At 40.0% G+C, this 19,873-nt stretch overlaps 1 protein-coding gene across 2 annotated transcripts in view; it reads right to left on the reverse strand.

Moving 5' to 3' along the window:
• FAR2 (fatty acyl-CoA reductase 2) overlaps window positions 1–19,873 on the reverse strand; it is a 114,397-nt gene that overhangs the window by 19,803 nt on the left and 74,721 nt on the right. For both annotated transcript variants that reach the window (XM_003202566.4, XM_010716344.3), the window contains 4 exons: window positions 15,931–16,108; window positions 14,663–14,707; window positions 12,090–12,208; window positions 9,660–9,727 (listed from right to left, as the gene is read on the reverse strand). In XM_003202566.4, the coding sequence (XP_003202614.1) occupies window positions 9,660–9,727; window positions 12,090–12,208; window positions 14,663–14,707; window positions 15,931–16,108 (410 nt within the window). The remainder of the gene's footprint in view (window positions 1–9,659; window positions 9,728–12,089; window positions 12,209–14,662; window positions 14,708–15,930; window positions 16,109–19,873) is intronic.

A 19,873-nucleotide genomic window follows, 5' to 3' on the forward strand; every position in this document is an offset into this window, starting at 1 on the left:
GAATTAATTGGAGTATTTGCATATTGGAGAGGCTTAATGAAACTACAGTAGTTGAATATAAGACTATCATTGTAGGGACTGACAAACAGATGGTGCCGCTCTTTTTGAGCATCAATGAGCTAACCGAAGAATATGTCCATTTTTTTCACTTTTTTTTTTAAAGTTGAATTATTTGCCCTCCAGAGAGTCTGAGAGTTATGACAGCAATCTGTGCTCATATTATAGTTTACAGTCTAAGCTTATGTTACAAACAGAAAATCAGATTAGAATTTGAAAGTCACAGAAATATCCAGATCATCTTTAGATAAGCAGATTTCAGTCATATATTCAGACAGTCCTCACAAGCATCTGCAGTCAGCTCATTAATGCAATTCAAGTAGTGATTTTTGCTTTACTTGTACTAGGTGAAAGCAACTGGAGAAGACTCGATCTGGAGAAGACTTTAGTTACAAAGTTGAGACAACAAAGACTTAAAATAGTTCAATTTAATTTGACTGCAAGTTCATTGTTATTTTTTTCCCCATTATATGGCATGTTTAATGGCTGAACGCCAGTTCTTCTGAAACTAATTTTACATTTTACTAGACAGAACTGACCGACTTCCTTTCTGTTTTATGTAGCCACACTGCAATGATGTGGTTATTCTGCGGTCATTTTGTGGACTGTGATATGGAAATATTATACTTTGCAGCATGTTCTCTCATTGATCTATATGAAAAGTAGAAGTATTAAAACTCTTTCCCTATCATAAGATAGGAATGAAATTTTCTGAAAGAAAACTTTGAATTTACCTTCTGTATTTCCAAGCATACACACAGGCTACAGCAGTATATCCTGAACGTGCCCTGGCAGACAGTATTTACCTCTAAACTCCACAGGCTTCTGCCTTAAGCCTGGGCAACCCTAGCTCGGCAGCAGCAGGTGGGAACAGGGATTAGCTTTTTTTTATAGAAGTGAGTTTATTTAATGTTTTGGTAATTGTGCTCAATATATACAGAAACTGAGAGAGGAACAGGTAGGTAGGAAAAAAGCTGCCTCCAAAAAATCACCTGCCCAGTCAGAGGAGCCTTTCAGCGTGCTGCAAGCACCCACGAAAAGCTTGGTGAAAATGAATGTGTTGAGACCATGAACCAGCAGCAGGGCATCTGCAGAGGTGAAATGCAGCAAGCGGCTGTGCAACCAGCTTTGGAAAGAGGAGGAGACACAGGCTGCTGATAAATGTGTCAGTAGCTTTGTCATAGAAGAGTGATATTTCTCAGTGGCAGATTTAACAGGCAAACAATTCTATCCCCAGTGCTTATGGATCAGGAGAGCAATCCCATGAAGTCTGCTGCTTTTTCTCTCAAAGAAGTTTCTCTTAGATACACTAAATGACAATTTATGTCTAAGTTCTCACTTGCTTATCAACATTTAAGTTCTTCTAGTCTTCTTTGGTCACTTCATTTCCTCGTGGAAACCTATCAGTTTCACCAAGAACAACTGGTATTTTGGAACTGTGATAATTTTGATATTGTCTGTATGGCTCTGTCTCAATTCAAATCCTGATGTTAATATACCACAAATCAAGTTATCAGCTGTAAGTGGTTGTGAATATTTCCTCCTGGAATCACATTAAAGATGTTGCTGCCCTTACCTCTCTCCATTTTTTTTTACTTCTTTGGCCAGAATAGCAAGAAGGAACAAAATCAATCCTACATGCAGAAAGTTCAACTCTTGCCATGACAGATGATTGGCCATATTCAGAATTCACACAGATGAGCAACGCTTTTCACATTTTGGTTACATAATGCTTGTAGTGGAATATGCAACTATAGTAAAGCAGCAGCAATATTATCACAGAATCACTGAATTGTAGGGGTTGGAAGGGACCTCTAGAGATCATTGAGTCCAACCTCCCTGCAAAGCAGGTTACACAGGTAGGTGTCCAGGTGGGCCTTGAACATCTCCAGAGAAGGAGACTCCACAACCCCTCTGGGCAGCCTGTTCCATCACCCTCATCGTGAAGAAGTTATTTTGCATATTCATGCAGAACTTCATATGCTCCAATTTATGGCTGTTGTCCTTTCCCCACAGACTGCTGAAAAGAGGTTGTCCATGTCCCTTTGTCTCCTACATTTAAGATATTTATAAACATTAATCAGATCCCCACTCAGTTTTCTTTTCTCAAGGCTGAACAGACCCAGGTCATCTAGCAACTGACCAGTTCCACCCTTACAGGAGAGATGCTCCAGGCCCTTTATCATCTTTGTGGCTCTTCACAGAACTCTCGCCAGGAGATCCTGGTCTTTTTTATACCGGGGAGCCCAGAACTGGGTACAGTACTCCAGGTGAGGCCTGATCAGGGTAGAGTAGAGGGGGAAGATCACCTTCCTTGACCTGCTGTCCATGCTCCTTTTAATGCACCCCAGGATGCCATTGGCCTTATTGGCCACCAAGGGCACACTGCTGGCTTGTGGTCAACCTGTTTTCCACCAGGATTCTCAGGTCCTTCCCTGCAAGGCTTCTCTCCAGCAGGTAACCTCCAAACCTGTACTGATACATGAGGTTAAAATTATGCTGTTCTCTTCATGTGAGAAGCATCTCTATCAAAAAAGCAGATACTGCTGAAAACTTAAAATTCCGAAAGTCAGAAATGAAAGCAATTTTGTTTTAAAATAAACATAAGTGGACAGTGAGGCCAGTCTGAGACTTACTGAAAGGAACTCAGGAAAATGCCAGTTTTGCATAACATCAAACAGTTAATCCTACAGGCGTATTCTTTATGAACCTCCCACTGTCTGAACATGACTGCTTTATCCCCTAATTTTTGGAAAGGGTTCCAACTTCACAAGACTAAAAATGGCTTTTTATTCTAGAACCATTTGTGTTTTGGAGAGAAAGTCAGACAAACAGACATTCTGAAACAGATGGGTTATTCAGGCAAAAAAATGTGATCCAGAAACACTTCACCTCTAGGAGCTACTAAAATGGGTTTAGGAAGTGAATGGAAGAGTGTGTGGAAGATAGCTTCCTTACATGGCTGGTAGGAGAGCCTATCAGGGGTGGTGCCCTGCTAGACCTGCTCTTCACTAACAGAGAAGGACTGGTGGGAGATGTGAAGGTTGGGGACTGTCTTGGGCAGAGCAACCATGAAATTGTGGAATTCTCTATTCTTGGAGATGTCAGAAGGGTGACTAGCAAAACTGCTATCTTGAACTTCAAGAGGGTGGACTTTGACATGTTCAAAGTGCTTGTAGCATGGGTCCCTTGGGAGTCGCTTCTTAAGGGTAAAGGGGTACAGGAAACCTGGACGCTCAAGATGGAAATCTTAAAGGCACAAGAACAGGCTGTCCCTGAATGCTGTAAGGCGAGCCATAGAGGAAGATGAACGGTGTGGATAAACTGGGAACTACTGTTGAGACTCTGGAAGAAAAAGATAGTCTATGTCCTCTGGAAGAATGGACAGGCTACTTGAGGAGATTACAAGGAAGTTGCTAAGGTATGCATGGAGGAAGTTAGGAAGGCAAAAGCCCAACTTGAACTCAGGTTGGCCACTGCAGTAAAAGAAAATAAAAAATCCTTTTACAAGTGTATCAGTGGTAAGAGAAGAACCAAGGAGAATTTCCATTCTTTACTTGATGCAGCAAGTAAAGGGGAATGTGACCACTGAGGATAAGGAGAAGACTGAGGTCCTCGATGCCTTCTTTACATCTGCCTTTAATAGGCGGATCGGTTATCCTAAGGGCACTTTACGCCCTGATCTGGAAATCTGGGATGCTACACAGAATACACCCCTGGTGATTCAGATGGAGACAGTTAGAGAGGTCCTCCTCTGTCTGGACTGTCACAAGTCCGAGGGACCAGACGGGCTCCATCCTAGGATGCTGAGGGAGCTGGTGGGGATGATTGCCGAGACGCTCTCTGCCATCTATCAGCACTCCTGGTTATCTGGAGAGGTCCCAGAGGATTGGAGGCTTGCTGATGTGACTCCAATCTACAAGAAGGACCGTAAAGAAGATCCAGGGAATTACAGGCCTGTCAGCCTGACCTCGGTACCAGAGAAAGTTATGGAGCAAATCATCTTGGGTGAGATCACACAGCACGTGCTTGGTGTCCAGGGGATCAGGACCTGCCAGGGTTCATGAAAGGCAGGTTGTGCGTGACCAACCTCATCTCCTTCTATAACTGGGTGACCAAACTGGTAGACGAGGAAAAGGCTGTTGATGTAGTCTTCCTAGACTTCAGCAAAGCCTTTGACGCGGTCTCTCACAGTATTCTCCTGGGAAAACTGGCTACCTGTGGCCTGGACAGGTATGCCCTTCTTTGGGTAAGGAACTGGCTAGAGGGCCGTGCCCAACGGGTAGTGGTTAATGGAGTTAAGTCCAGTTGGCAACTCATTTCAAGTGGTATCCCCCAGGGATTGGTACTGCGGCCCATTTTGTTTAATATCTTTATTGATGACCTAGATGAGGGGATTGAGTGTACCCTCAGTAAGTTTGCAGATGACATCAAGTTGGAAGGTGGTGTCGATCTGCCTGAGGGTAGGGAGGCACTTCAGAGGGATCTAGATAAGCTGGATCACTGGGCTGAGGTGAATGGAATGAGGTTCAACAAGGCCACGTGTCGGGTCCTGCATGTTGGCCACAATAACCTCATGCAGTGCTACAGGCTTGGGTCTGAGTGGCTGTATGACTGTGAAGAGGAAAGGGAACTGGAGATGTTGGTTGATGCTCGGCTGACTGTGAACCAACAGTGTGCCCAGGTGGCCATAGGGCCAATGCCATCCAGGCCTGCATTAGAAATAGTGTGGCCAGCAGGAGCAGTGAGGTAATCATCCTCCTGTACTCAGCTCTGGTGAAGCCACACCTCGAGTATTGTGTTCAGTTTTGGGCCTCTCACTACAGGAAAGACATTGAGGCCCTGGAACGTGTCCAGAGAAGGGCAAAGAAACTGGTGAGAGGTCTGGAGCACAAGTCTTATGAGGAGCAGCTGAGGGAGCTGGGATTGTTGAGTCTGGAGAAGAGGAGGCTCAGAGGAGACCTTATTGCACTCTACAACTTCCTGAAGGGAGGTTGTGATGAGGAGGGGTTTGGCCTCTTCTCCCAGGCAACGAACAGGATCCCAGGAAATGGCCAAAAGTTGTACCAGACGAGATTTAGGTTAGACATGAGGAAAAGCTTTCTCTCAGAGAGTGGTCAGGTGCTGGAATGGCGTGCCCAGGGAGGTGGTGGAGTCGCCGTCCCTGGCAGTGTTCAAGAGGAATCTGGATGAGGAGCTATGACATATACTTTAGTAGCTTGTGGTAGCAATGGTGAGGTGAGGACTGTTGGACTAGATGATCTTGTAGGCCATTTCCAACCTTGTGGTTCTATGATTCTATGAATGTTTTTTCCCTTCCTACCATTGCACAAAAATGCAGCACCAAATGCTATAACTCAAAGGCATGTTTAGCATAGGGAGAATCAGACAATTGTCTCTCATAGGTAGACTGCCAAGAATAAATTGAAATTAAATTTTCACACACTAAATACCATTTTAAAGCATGCTTTAAGATTTACATTTGAGCTGAAGTTGCAAAATGTACTTCACACAGTCAGACTAGTAAGGCTTGCTGTACAGCAAAGCAGAATTCACTTCTTTAGATTAATATCCAGTTGGCTGACCATATTTTTCTAATTGTGGGGAGAATCACTGCAATAACAGATAGTAATAATCCCAGGAAATAACATTATTTGTAAAAAAAATAGACATTATAATGTTCATTTTAGAAAAAGAAACTTGTTTTCATCTAGAGTTATATAGGATAAGCCAATCTGCAGTGGATGTTTGAACCCAAGCTCTTATCTAGACTTCTGTGTTTCTCAAGGAAATTCTCTTCTAGTTCTTCCTCTCCACTCCCTTTGAGCTCCTCATCTTTGTACCCAACATTTTCTCATCTCAGCCTTCTCTGTTCTGTACCCAGGGCATCCTCAGCTCACTCCAGACTGAATTTCCTTTCTTCGCTGCCATCTCTGCTGTGTTGTGTTTACCTATGATTCCTAAAGTTGGTCCTGGTGTCAGTCTCCCTAATCAGGCAGTCCAGGTTCTCTCTCCTGCGGCTTCTAAATTAGATCTGCACCAAAAATTGTTCACTCCTATGCCAGATGACTTCCGTTCCACAGGCTGCATTCTAATCAGCTTCTAGGTTCACTCTTAAAATCCTCCGTATCCATAGCCAATTACAGACCCTGTTTTGGAAGGAGAAACCCAGCATATGTATGGGGCTGCTGAATCACAGCCTGAACCTCTGATTGATCACCTGAGGCGAGCAATGAGTCAGCCATGGGAGCACAGGTGAAGGCAATTCACCTGTGCTGCCGGAAGGGGTGGAGACTTGCTCAACCTCTCCTAGACCCATTTAAGAGCTGACTGCCAGTAGGGAAGGTTCTCTCTGGAGATCTGCTCCACTGGAGTCTATTTTGTGAGCCAGGATAGGGTGAGTGCCTTTCTTTTCTTACTTCAATATAATAATTACATCAGCCAAGCTCCTGGGTATGCTATATCATCTGTATATTCATTGATTGTACACAATACCATCTGTATATCCATTGATTATACAGCATCTATAGTTTCAACCTGAAAGGTGAAACATAAGCAGAGCTAGACACAACTGGAAGTGGGCTTTTGGAAGGGAAAAGGGTGACATCTTGAGTAACTGCCCTGTGTCTGAAAGAGAGAACTGACAGGTCTGTGCAGTGACTGGACTACATAGTGGTAACTCATAGTTCAGAGAGAGCATAGCTCTGAAAGGTCTATTACAAGTTCATGCTATAAGACTACACAGAGAGAATAGTACAAAAACTTTGAGAAAGTCTGTACCGTATACAGAGGAAATTTTAGAACTGTGTATATTTAACAAAAAGAAATTGGTACAAGTTGAGAATTCAGCCTTGATGGCTGCAGTTGTAACATCCTACTGTGACAAGCCTTTTCCAGACTCTTTTCTTAAACCAGGAGCCGTCTTTAAGGGCAGAATCTTACTCTGAGATACTCCATGCAAATTCCTGTTCATGACTCTGTACCTAATAATATTCTGCAACCAGCTGATCTCAGGAAAAATGTGAATACAAGATGTAGTGGAAAAAACGCAGTGTCACCTGAGAAGAAAATTTTGTCTTCTGTCTAATCATGAAGCTAAACTGCTTATGTAAGTCTCTGCTGCACTCAGATTTTCATTGTTAAATTCAAAGTTATGAGCAAAGTAACTGAGTAAGATCAACTACAAAGCAATTATACATCACTATTTTTTTTCAGTAAAATTACACTGAAAATAGGTTACAAAGACAAACTTCAGGTGGTAATGTTATACTAGCTACTGCCCAAAGTTGCAGCCTATAAGAAACTTTGCATTTGCTTCTAGTTCACTTAGCATGGGATTTAGCATGTCCTGCATTTAGATGGGACAGTTTATTTTCTTCACAGTGTATATTATGATGCTGTGTATTCTCTTTATGAGAAAAACAATGATAACACACTAATGTTTTAGTTGTTGCTGAGCAGTGCCGTACAGAGCCAAGTATGTTCCAGTTTCTCAGCTTCTTGTAACATCCTGCCAGCAAGGGGTCTGGAGAGGAAGCATAAGGACCTGGGAGGGAACAGAACTGGGACAACTGACGTAAACCAGCCAAAGGGATATTCCATACCATATGATGTTATGTGGAAAAAAACCTATAAAACTGAGGAGAGTTGGTCAGAGTGGCCTCTTTGTGCAATTGCTTCATGCATCACTTCTTTTATAAATATAAGTAAATAAATGTAATTATTATTACTGTTATTTCTGTCTTGGTGAATAGTTTTTATCTCAATCTAAAAATTCTAAGTTTTTTTTCCTGATTTTTCTCTCCCATCTGATTGGGAGTGTGGGGAGTGAGCAAAAGGTAATGTGTATTTAGCTGCTTGCTAGGTTAAATCACAGCACTCCTGTAGAAAAGTCACAAATTCTCAATTTACAAGTTAAGAAGATTGGCTGCATTTCATGGTTTTATTCCACATCATTAACATCATGTAGTCCACTGGGGGTTAGAGAGTTAATGCTCCAGTTCTGGGTACCTCTCCCAGAAGAGAAGAACAACTATATACCCCAGGGGAATTTGCATTCAGAGAGAAGATATAACCCCTGGAAAGGTCACTTAATGTCCCTTTTTTCCTTTTCGATTGTCAAAATCTCCTCCCTGCTGCTTGACCGAAGTGCACATTTTGTCTCAGCATTAGAGTAAGGTCTTTGGCTCTTGCACATCATTTATTAACTCTCTCATCATTTATTAGGACCAATTCTAATTATATTATATTGTATCATAGTGTGTTATCTTGCATTCCGATATCTTATTTAATAAATTAGTTTCTTTCTCCTCAGATTGCTGCTGCTGTTATTTTTGGGGCCCATGTCTCTATCCTTTTTCCTTTATCCCCTTTTCCAGAGGCGTGGATCTGTGGGTCCTTCCGCTCCGCTAGTCACAGAACCTTGCTGAGCCAGCCCGTAAACAATTGACACCGCATTTTCTAACAATCTGTAAAGCTTCTCCTGTCTTCTCAGACTGCGACAAACCACATTACATATATCATTAAAAAAAAATCATCAGGAACCTGGAATTTTCTCACAGCATAGCCAATTCTAGACATCTTTGCTGGCAGACCATTTGGTCAAATCTCATAGCAGGACAATATTAATGTTTTCAGACTTTTCTTATTCTGAAAATGCAGAAATGGTCCATTCTCCTGCTGACTTAAAGTCTGCCTGTTAAATAATGGAAAGCAAGGGCTGAGAGAAATATCACTGTATTTTAAGTGCAAAGATGTGAATGATGGTATAATAGAGGCAAATCAGGTCCTATACATCTCTCTATCAGTATATTAATTGTACATAGTATTTCACAGTATACAGGTAGGCCAAATTCTGTTACTTAGCTTGTGCGTTAATTTCCCACTGAAGGGGTTTTAGGATTTGTCTTCCTTTCTTTTACACCTGCCTCAGAAACACATCCACTTGAAGAAAAGCCATGAAAATCATTTGAATTCTTTCACTGACAACATTTACTATTAAAAGGCATATTTATCATTTCAGGGTTTCCCTTCTCAGGTATCTATAACGATATCTATTTAAACTATTCTGCACAGAGTGAAGAAAAAAGGCTACCCTCTCAATATTCTTGTCTTCTGATGTCTGAAGGTTAGAGTTTCCTCAATAAGGACGTAAGATTAGATCTCAAAGTTCCCCATGTGATTTCAAAGCACAAAAAAACCTCTAAAAAACATCCCAAATCCAACAACCCCCAGCAATCAGAAAAGGAAGATTACTATTTAGAGCTATGTGGAGTTTCTTCTTCTAGAACCAAGGGGCTTGTTCTTGGCTCATTCTCTATTCACTTTTCTACTATGTTAATATCTCAGCAAAGCATGTACTTTGTGGGGCTGCTACGTGATTATGCTCACAGTGAAAATCAAATAAATGCTTTCCTGAGCTGAATGCTCATCACTGGGAACTTTTGCTCCTGGGACTCTCACTAACTACAATTGGGCCTCTCACATACAGTTTGAATGACAGAAGTTGAATGTTACTTAGATGTAGGAAAGCACCTTTTCAAAGCTTGGCCAAGTAATGCTTTTGATAGTTGACATAATTCTGGTTTTTAAATAGATCTTACCCATTTCTCCCCAGAAGAAAGGATTGATTCCGCCTGTTGTACAGTTGTACACCAACATGTTTTTTGGTCTGGAAAAGAGAAAGAAGTATTATTTTCACATGTGAAGAAAAGCACCCAAAGATTTATTAATGGAACATGAACACTAACAGCCCTAGAAACAACAATATTAGCTCATTAAAAAAATGCAGAGGAGGTCATTTTTCGTAACTTTGAAAATACAGTATAAACTGTGAAGTTTTAAAAAGATTCATTCTGATCCTGGAGAGCAAATGAAGCTGTTAAAGACAGATGAGTCTTAAGATGAATCAGCCATAGCTGATCACTTAGCAAAAAATATTAAAACAGTAAGGAAAACATGCTAAGGTTTTTTTTTTTAAGTTTCTTTTAGCATACTGAATGTTAGCCCAAGCCAACATCAGTGACATACCATATATTTTCCAATAATTTACTTAATACATATGATCTGTACTGCTTTTAAACTCCATTTGTCAAGGTGATGATTAAAAGTCAATCAGTTTCAACATTCTTATTTTAATATCAAATAAAGCTTTCCTGTTTTTTGTGTGTGGAACTAAGCACAGATCATGGAGTTTTATGTCTTGCTTTGATATAGGACAAGGATTAGTCAAATAGATTTTTTAATCTAAATCTGCTTTGCCAGTGGTGCAAGGAACACTATGAATATAGCAGTTTTTTACTCTACATTAGCAGCTGCAGCCAATATGCTAAAAGAGGTGAGATGTGGCCTTGAAGAGGACTCAGCAACTCATTCTTTCTAGGTTGTCTGTGGTGCTCATAGCCTGGATGTGCTGCCTATGAGGAAACTTTCTTTTCAAAACTTCCATGAATGAAGATACCAGGAGACAGAACCCCTGAAACAGGAAAAGGAAATCTCACACGTTAACATTTGACAACTGCATTTGGCTACTGCACAGATTTTTATATATATATATATATTTTGAAATCATGTCATTTAACTGTTTATTACTACTTGAAGTCTAGTAGACTTCTAGGGATGGTTAAGACTAACAGACACGTTGAGCTCTGAAATTATGGTCTATAACTTTGAATTACTAAGCAGAAAAGCAGTGATGTCTTAAACATAAGATGGTCTTTCTGTGCATTTCTGGATTGCAGAACTCAGTATTCACAACTTGTGCATGACTAAATCCATAATATGTGATCATATAAAAATGCAGCTGGTGCTGAGCCACACAGTCTGATACAAACTGTGCTGATGCAAAAGCACAGATATTCACTTACACCAGTGGGTACAGGATCATTAAAGATGAATAAAGAAGATTTTTGCATCTTTCCAGCATCCAGTAAAGAGGATCTATCTTTTGATGTTTTTCCATTCTCCACACTCCAGCTGAGGGAATGTTGTTGGTCAAGTGTAGAGTTTTATAGGGTTTCTACACTATGTAGTGCAGATTGCAATTCTCTGCTGAGATTCAGAATATATTTTCTGCTAGTAATGAATGTCATCTGCCCTGAAAGACACTGACTTTCTAATTGGATGATTTAAGAAAGTTAAAGCCATACACACTATTGTGACAGCATTTACATGTGAAACTCAGTGAAAACAAATTTACAGAAGGCTCAGGATATTATGTTTTGTCTTACAGCTTTCTAACCTTGGGGTCTTACCCAGCAAGACAAAGCTTTAAATCAAGTTTTGCAACTGCTCATTTAGCCTAACAAATATTTGCGCAGGATCAAAATTAAAAAACATGTGTCTTTTGCCAATAAACTGTTACAAATAATGGCATTTCTCTGACCATAGCCAGACCCAGGATGTCTATGGTGCTGATAAACTTTTCAACAGCACATGCTTTTCTTCTTCTTCAGCTTTTTGGACAGGATGTAACCCTCAATCTGGAGGCTTTAATGGGCATGTGTGCAGGTCTTAAAACCTTAGTGTAATTTACATGTACCCTTCTCGATGAAGCAAAAAATAGGGATTTTATATCATCTTCCCTATCATATGAGCTACAATATATTTGAGCAGTATTTTCCAACGAAAATATACAGAGCATTTTTACCAAGAAAACTCTAGAAGCCAACTGAAAAGCAACTCAGTATAACTGCATGAGAAAGGAAGCAAAAAAAAGGCTACTGAGATATTGCAGTAAAGATTCTAAACTTCATAAAAGTAACTTCCAAGAGAGACCTATCAAGTGAGCTTACATTTTACTGAGAAACAAGTATGGCCTGTAGATTTAGAGGTTTCCTAACACTAAAATCTGCCTTAAGTGCTTCCACTCTGCTCCTCATCTTTGCCAGCTATGGGCAAGGAAATGTGAATCAGATAATGAATCAACATGGCTCTTGCACAGACTTTCAGTTAGTTTCTCTTTAGGTTCTCTTTAAAGTCCAGAGCCAAGCAATATATGCTCCAGCCTGGCAGAAACAGGAGTGCCTTCCCACCTGTGCACAGCAGTATACCACCCAGCTGCAAGGGTGAGGTTGATGACAACGTCAACTGGAATCATATCAGCCACCGCTTCGTTGTTAGCAATGACGGTCCTTAGAATCCCCTTTCCCGCCTGTGGGACAAAGAAAAGCAGTTACTGACAGTAAGCTACTGCAAGATTTCATTGGCTTAGAGCATGGGCAGACCTTAACTTTAGCATTTTTCAAGCCCGGCACCTGCTACGGAAGCTGGCTGGTTTCTGTTAAAACAAACATGGATTTCATGTGCATCTCACTGTTCGGTATTTTCAGAGAAAGCCTGAAGCATGATGACATGTGCTGCACGTAATGAGAAAAGCAATGGCTTTTAGTTAACTCAATGTAAAAGGAATGCACTCAATGTAAAATTGAATATACTGAAATAAAATTCCCACTGAAGTTCCATTTTCTTAAACAAACCAGGCAGACAGAGGTCTGAATGTCTTTTAAAAATAGTAGTTGCTTTGGAAGTGACGCTGATAAGCGTTTTTAAAAGTTTATTGAATGTGAATATGAATAAAGTATATTCATACTTTACTCTTTTCCGAAGCTCTACCTGTTACACACAAATATACAAGTAAGACGTGGCCCATGCCCTGAAGGTTTAAACTGCTTCCCAGTTTAAAATGAAACTCAGGAAATTAATATGGAAAATACAAAAGAGAAAAGGCAAGAACAGTAAGATCTTTGCTTTCCCTAGAAGTGTATTTGACAGGGGCTAGCTCCCCAAAATACGTATTTTTAAACTGAATGCTTATAAAGGAATTTCCCTAATGAGCAATTAGTTTTTGGAGGTTCCACAGGAGAGAGATGGCTGGGAGAGACTCAAAGGAACAGATGGAAATGTGGCAGCCTTAATCAAACAGGACAATTCATAAATAAAGAAAATTTGTGATGAAATGATGGAACATGGAACAAAGCAATTTAAAAAAGAAATCTCAACAGCAAAGTAAAGGTTGCATTTATCTAGTACATGGGAAGTAAAATGTGATTGAGTTAGATGTAGAAACTGAAAACCTACTGAAATAAGCTATGAGGATAAGAGCACTAGTGAAGAAAAGAAGTAAAAAACCTCTAATAATTTAGTTCAGTGTTAATTTGAGGGAGATACACAGGTAAAAGGACAGATGATATGCTCTACAGATCCAAGAATATATATAAAAATCAGGGCAGAGGAAATTTTATAGCAATTATTTCTTTTTTTTCTTCCCAACCTAACTCTTGCAAGTTAGGTTTCACCATGGAACTTGAAAATTTCCTGTTTAATCATGAAATAGTTCTCCAGCTCTGAAAGATCAAGTTTTACTACTTAACCTAAATAGGAAGTGCCTGGTTGTGCAAAAACAGTCACCTGAATTCTAACTGAAAAGAAAGGTGTGATAAAAGAACATTTAAGACCTGACATTACCTTGTAAATCATATGTCATTTTTGACTGGACCGTAAAAGGGTCCATCACATCCCCTGTTTGGGAGGTGTTTATGTGGGTTATTTTGTCCTCTTTCTCTTTCTTTATATAATCAGATGGCTTTGTTATATTTCACAGTTTGCAAGTAGAATACTGCGTATGACACTGATTTAATCTTCATGAGTTAAGGCTCCTGAGCTGTTGCATCTTACTGTTGGTGCAGTGGGCAGATACATACAACCATGCAGGCCTTCCCACATGACTCCAAACACACTCCTCAAACTCATGGTGTGCAGTTAAATTCTGCTGTACTAACCTGAACCACAGTTACATTTAGACATTAAAACCTTAACGTGCAACATGACTATGATTGTACTTTTGTTGTTGTTGTTCCTACTGCTGTTTTTTCAAGGGAAATTGCAAGCAATTAAAAAGACCCAAAGCAGCCAGTCAAGCCCTGCTGTAAATTTTCAGCTGCTGTGAATATATGCCCACTAGAGAACACTGTGTGATCAATTATCCCATTTTAATGGGCAGACTAAAGACCTTTCCGAGGTCAGGATTCAAAACCAATAAGTTTGATGGATGTGCTGCAAACATCTATATTCAGAGCAGCATATGATGTTTATATACACATGAATGAATTGGACATTTATTATATTCTGTACGTAGTACAGAGTTTAATGTTGTAAATTACTTTCAATATTGGAAAGCTTGGAATTTCTTTATCAGATCAGCTTGATTTGTATTAGTGCTTGCTGGCTTTTTTTCCTCTTTAGTGAGATGGAAAGTCAAGAAATTGAGATTCTGTTACATGATTCAATCTCTGCCACTTGTGAATTACACCTATTGTCAGGGATGCATTTTATGCCACTTCTTTCAAGATTTTCTAAAACCTGAAAACTACTATTCACACTTAGTGAACCAGCAACATGCATACTCTTTCAAAATGTTCTTTTCTGAGTGCAGCTTAGATGTTACGGGCCATGGGCATGTGGATTCATGGCAGGAGCATGACCTCTTTCAACCAGATTCAGGAAGTTTCTATAACCTTTTCTGCAAAACAGTTTCGCAACGGGGATTTAGAATGTCTTTAGAAGCTAACTCCACTTTAAGAGAACATTACATAGTAACTAGACATACCGCAACAAATATTCCACTGGTCCCATTGAAGCTGTCAATCCAACCCTGCAAAAGAAGGATGATAGGTTGCTTATACAGGTTTCAAAATGCTATAGTGGTATAGTTTCAAAAGGGCTATAGTGCTAAGGTGTAGATAGAGAAGGAATGAGAAAACTATTAAGACAGCTACCAACCCATCTGGGACAGCTGTCAGGAAGCTAACCAGAATGAAAGTATGCTTTGCATGATACCTCATACTATCTACAACACAACCAAACCATGTTTTTAGAAACCACTCCTTTCCTAAAGTAACTTGACTACAGAAATACACTCTGGCTTTGAAGCCACTACAGTGTCTTGGTGCTATCATACTTAATAAAAACCATCAGCATGTTGTGCATCCAATAACACACAGATGCCACTGAGACCAATCTGATTACTTCAACTAATTTCTAAAGTAAGGAAGAAAAGATACCACTCCGCTTTTGAATCCCATCCTACTCCAAGCCAGAGAAACTTCCCTGTGTGGGACAGAAGTTAAAGCAGTGAAAGGCTGCATGACCCAAGGTGATTCATGATGCCTGGCAGAATTAATTCCATCTTTTTGAGATGAAGACTTTGTCCCAGAGCCTTGGCTGTATATCAACCATCTCTGGCACACTTCAAGCTCTATGAAAGGCGAAGGTGACTTTATGTTGCCTTTCTAATTTGGCTGCAGTATTAGGGTATATTTAGCCTAGAGAGTTGTCTCAGTCCAAAAGTACAGCTGCATTTAATTGCTGTTTGGCTGACACATTTTGTCTGCAACAGGCTCATGCAAGTGTGAATCCAGTGAATCCAACAACTACTGAAGTAAGACAAAAATACTAGTAGCTGAACATGACCTGGGTGCTTATCAGGACCACATTAATAGGATGGATAGATCATGGAAAGACTTGAACCAGAATGCATCAGGATTGTTCTAGCAAGTGTTATGCCAACAAGCATAGAAGCTCTCCTGTGTGGCTGCCTGGGCACTATCCTCTGCATATAAGATTGTAAATTGCAAGTCCAGCATCTTGCATCAATGCTATTCTATCTCTTTGTTTTAAATATGTTCCTTCCACTCATAGACAAAAGTATTTCCAGAAGATGTTGAAGACTTGCTGTTCTACTTCAGCATAGGTCCCCTATCTCTCTCACATGCTTTCCTTAAACCGGGGCACTTGTTTCTCAAGAGGATACTGCCAGAGTGTATGCAGCTGCATTAAAGTATTCTCAGTAGGGAACTGCTGTGGATTAATGCTTACTGGAAAAGGCTCGTGCCAACTAGCTCCCACGATGGACGGCCTAATGATAGCGATGTTCAAATTTCCTTTCTCTTGCTGAATTAGGTACTCAGACAAGGCTTTGGTGTAGGTATAAGTGTTGGGCCAGTCCCCAAGAAGCTTGGGTGTGATGTCTTGAATGATAGATTCATCCAACCACCTATAAAAAGAAGAAGGATGTATACGCAGGTAAAAAAAACAAGAAGACCAGTTAAGACAGGAATCCTCTCCTGAAACAAAGGATAAGTAAGTCAAAGCCATATAACACAAAGCAAGAAGTGACAGGATTTGGATTTAGTTTAATAGCTCTGTAGGATAAAGTTACTTTTGTCTAGGAAGTACAAAAATATCCTGCTGGGATGTCCAGCTGAGCTACAGATGTCTATGCTATTTCATTGTGAAGCCATCTCATTTGCTTTATGTTTCTCTGCAGTCTGTTTTCTAGCTGTAACTGGTCTACAGTTAGTCTGATGGAGCTTTCCAGCCTGGTACTCTGGCTAGATAACAGTCAGCAGAGTCTGTATATACACCCATGTATAATTCAGGCTATTCTTGGTAACCTTGAGTTACTAATCTGAAAAGATTTCAAAAGTTGTAATTGCATGCTGCAGCGATAATATTCCACTTGCACGATTTACAATGTTAGATGTTACTTTCTACTGGTTTTCCACTGGCTTGTTCACACAGAAAATAAGGAAACTGTCAGTGTTAGCTACTTTTAATAGAAAAAAGTAGAGAAAAAAAAACCAACAAGCATGACATCCACCAATTAATCTTAGTAAGGTATTCAGGTAGTGGTGTATACACCTTTAAAAATGTGGCCATTACCACTGCAGTGCTGCAGTGAGAATCTAAGACTCAAAGGCTTCTTCCTGGCACACCAGCAGTGCTTCCCCGGTCCTGCCAGAATTACAGGAACTGGCTGTACTTCCAGAGCCCTCACACACTGCTGCCAATCCAGGACAGATTTTCAACAGTCTGATGCTGCACCACAGAATCAAAGATTAACTCCCATAATCCAATTTGTAATTAAGTCAATGGACTTACAGTTCAGACTAACTGCACGTACTTTTCACGGGGGCATTGCAAGGATACTGTTGTCTGCAGATCCTCACTTCACCCCTCCTTATCTTGAATTTCAGACAGGAACGAGGTGGAGATTGTTGTGCCTGGAAAATTACTTGATCACATCAACTTGGATGTGGAAATACCTGATCACGGCATAGTGCTTTTCAGATGGCTCTGACTATATACAGCTTACTATACTGCATCAAGATTTTTGTGTGAGAAAACACTGAATCACTGGAACTGTCAAACAGTGTGCAAAGAAGGGTTGATTTCAATCTCTAAGTTTTAGAACTAGTTAAAAATAATCTTTCATTTTTAGCATCTAAAAATCAAACTTATACAACTGAAAAAAACACCAACCTCTGCAGGCGCAAATATTTTCCTTTGAAACCATTATTCCCATGTTTCAGAAATAAGACAGAAAAATTGTTTGAGCACAAGAAAAGTTAAACTAAACAGGAGCTATAAGTAGCACACAATACTGAATCAATTCACAAAGCCTGTTTAGACAATCACAGCCTCTTCAGGGCCACAGCTAAACTGACATTGTCTGAATCTGTCAAGTAATTAATTAACTGTCTTCCAGAAGGAGAAATCTATTTTTGCAGCGCCTGGAGGAAGACTAGAATGATTCAAGAGCTCAGATAGAGCTGAATATGAGGTTTGTTTTTTTTTTTTAATAAATATATATACATATTTAAAACAAGACATACAGGTTAGCAGTCCTCAGAAAGCAAAAATAGGTGTAGAAGAAGCAATTTCTCCTTTCCCTCATCCTTCCAGACAAGCTTCTGCATTACTTTAAGTGTTCACCAGTAGGAGCATGCTTCTGTGTGCCCCAAGAGCACTGTCCTACCAGGTGATTTGATCTGCCAGCACTGCAATCACAGAAGTGCTGAACTGACAGTTGAGCAAGGCAAACTGTTTCCAGTCCTTCAGTGACCTACTTTGAAGAATCTGAAATTCTAAATCATAAAGCAACTGCTTTTGCTCACTGCTGCAATTGCTCCATAGAAAAAAGAAATGCTAATAAAAAAATAAGTAGCCTCTTCTTTCACCATAAACATGCACTAAATAACTCTATCATAGGAAAACATAGTTTACTGTGTTAATCACTTTCCATTAATAAGACATACAGGTTGTATGTCTTGTAAGTGGTGACAGACCTACATTTTCTGCAATAACGATAATAATAACAGTTTTACTTCAGCCCACACTTCACTATGTGCTGTTTTCCTTACCTCAGCATACCCTTCAAAGCTGATTTCTGTCAGCTTCAGATTAAGGCAAACCTTGCTTGATGTGTCAGATTATGTTTCCCCTATTGGCCTGGCAGCACTTAGAAGAATGACTTCTGGTTTGCTCAGATTAAGCCTAAAGTTTTACATGCAGGTAAAGTATCAAAATATAAGAAAGCAGGGATATAATGGCAGCAAAAGAACAGAAAAAGTAACAGTTGGAATTCTACATGGATTTCCCCTGAATACAGAATCATAAGTAGATACCAATTGTATGGCCAAAAATAACACTGAACTTATCCAGTTGCGGGATCACAGTTTTTGATGCATTCTCTTTTTCTTGAACTTTCTCAATGAGTTAAAAATTCACACTGCATAGCACTTGTTCTGTACTGCTCTTCTCTTCCTTATCTTACCTCCTAACAATCCCAGGGAGCTTCTGCTTCCTGCTCCTCCATGCATCTCCCTCACACATTGCCTTTGATTTTCAGTTCAATTTCTAAACCAATTACCCTGAAGGCAGTTATTTTCACTGAGGCCCACCTTAATTCAATGCCTTTGAGGGCTGTGATTGTCTTCGCGGTGAGCCATGTACTTGCACTTGTACCTGCAAACACTGTAAAGAAACAGATACTATTCTAGCTGAGGGCACGCTGTGAATTTTATCTCAGTAGAAGTACCAGAAGGTGGTTAACTTCTGGAATAAAAAAACAGTAAAAACTGTAAAACGAATTGAAAATCCAAGCAAAAAGCAAGGAAAAAAGTCTCTTATAACATGACTAAGAAACAACAACCAAACATACTACCAAGAAAAACACACTGAAGAACTTGTTTGAGACCCCAACCTCTGTCACTCAACCTGTCTTTTAAATGCCTGTCTCTTTGCTGTGTATACAAACTACAATAAATTAATTCTTACTATCTTATCTGAAGCAGCTGAAGTAGCAACCTCTGGGTTAGCTAGGCACATCGTACATGTTAAAGATTAATATTCAGACTGCTTTGCTGGAGTCTTTTTATCTGAGCCATTAACACTAATTGTTTCTGAAGTCACAAGTGGTGGTAAGCTTTTAGGAGCAGTGATATATAATATCGACAGTGATGAATTCCATTGGACATTATAAAACTGAGTCACCGGGCAAAAAGTTGCAGCTGAGCTTCCCTGCAGATAAATGTAAGGTAATGTATTTAGGGAAAAGCAGGTTAAACTGTTCTTAGAGGTTGCTGAACTCAGGGCTAGCAGCTACCACTCAGCAAGAGCTCTTGGCAGCACAGCTGAGAGTTCCACATCAGCCCTGAATAGGGCAAATGCTGCATATAGTCCCATGCTATAACTTCAGGATATGAAATGAAACCATGAGGATGGCACTTTGAAACAGATAAAAGAAAGCTCATCTTCACACTGTAGTTAGTAGAATTCTAGAACTTATTACCATAGAGGAGTTGCAGAAGCAGAGTACCAGAAATTTCAAAAAGAGATTAAAAAAATTCATGAATTCAAAAATGTAATTAAAAATAATGGGATATAACACCTTTCTTGCAACGAGGAGTGTTACATCAGATTACAGTGAGCTTGCTGCCCAGAAGACCCATGGAATCCTGGATTGCACCAGAAGAAG

Source organism: Meleagris gallopavo, chromosome 1 (assembly GCF_000146605.3).
Source record: "Meleagris gallopavo isolate NT-WF06-2002-E0010 breed Aviagen turkey brand Nicholas breeding stock chromosome 1, Turkey_5.1, whole genome shotgun sequence".
Lineage (NCBI taxonomy): Eukaryota > Metazoa > Chordata > Aves > Galliformes > Phasianidae > Meleagris > Meleagris gallopavo.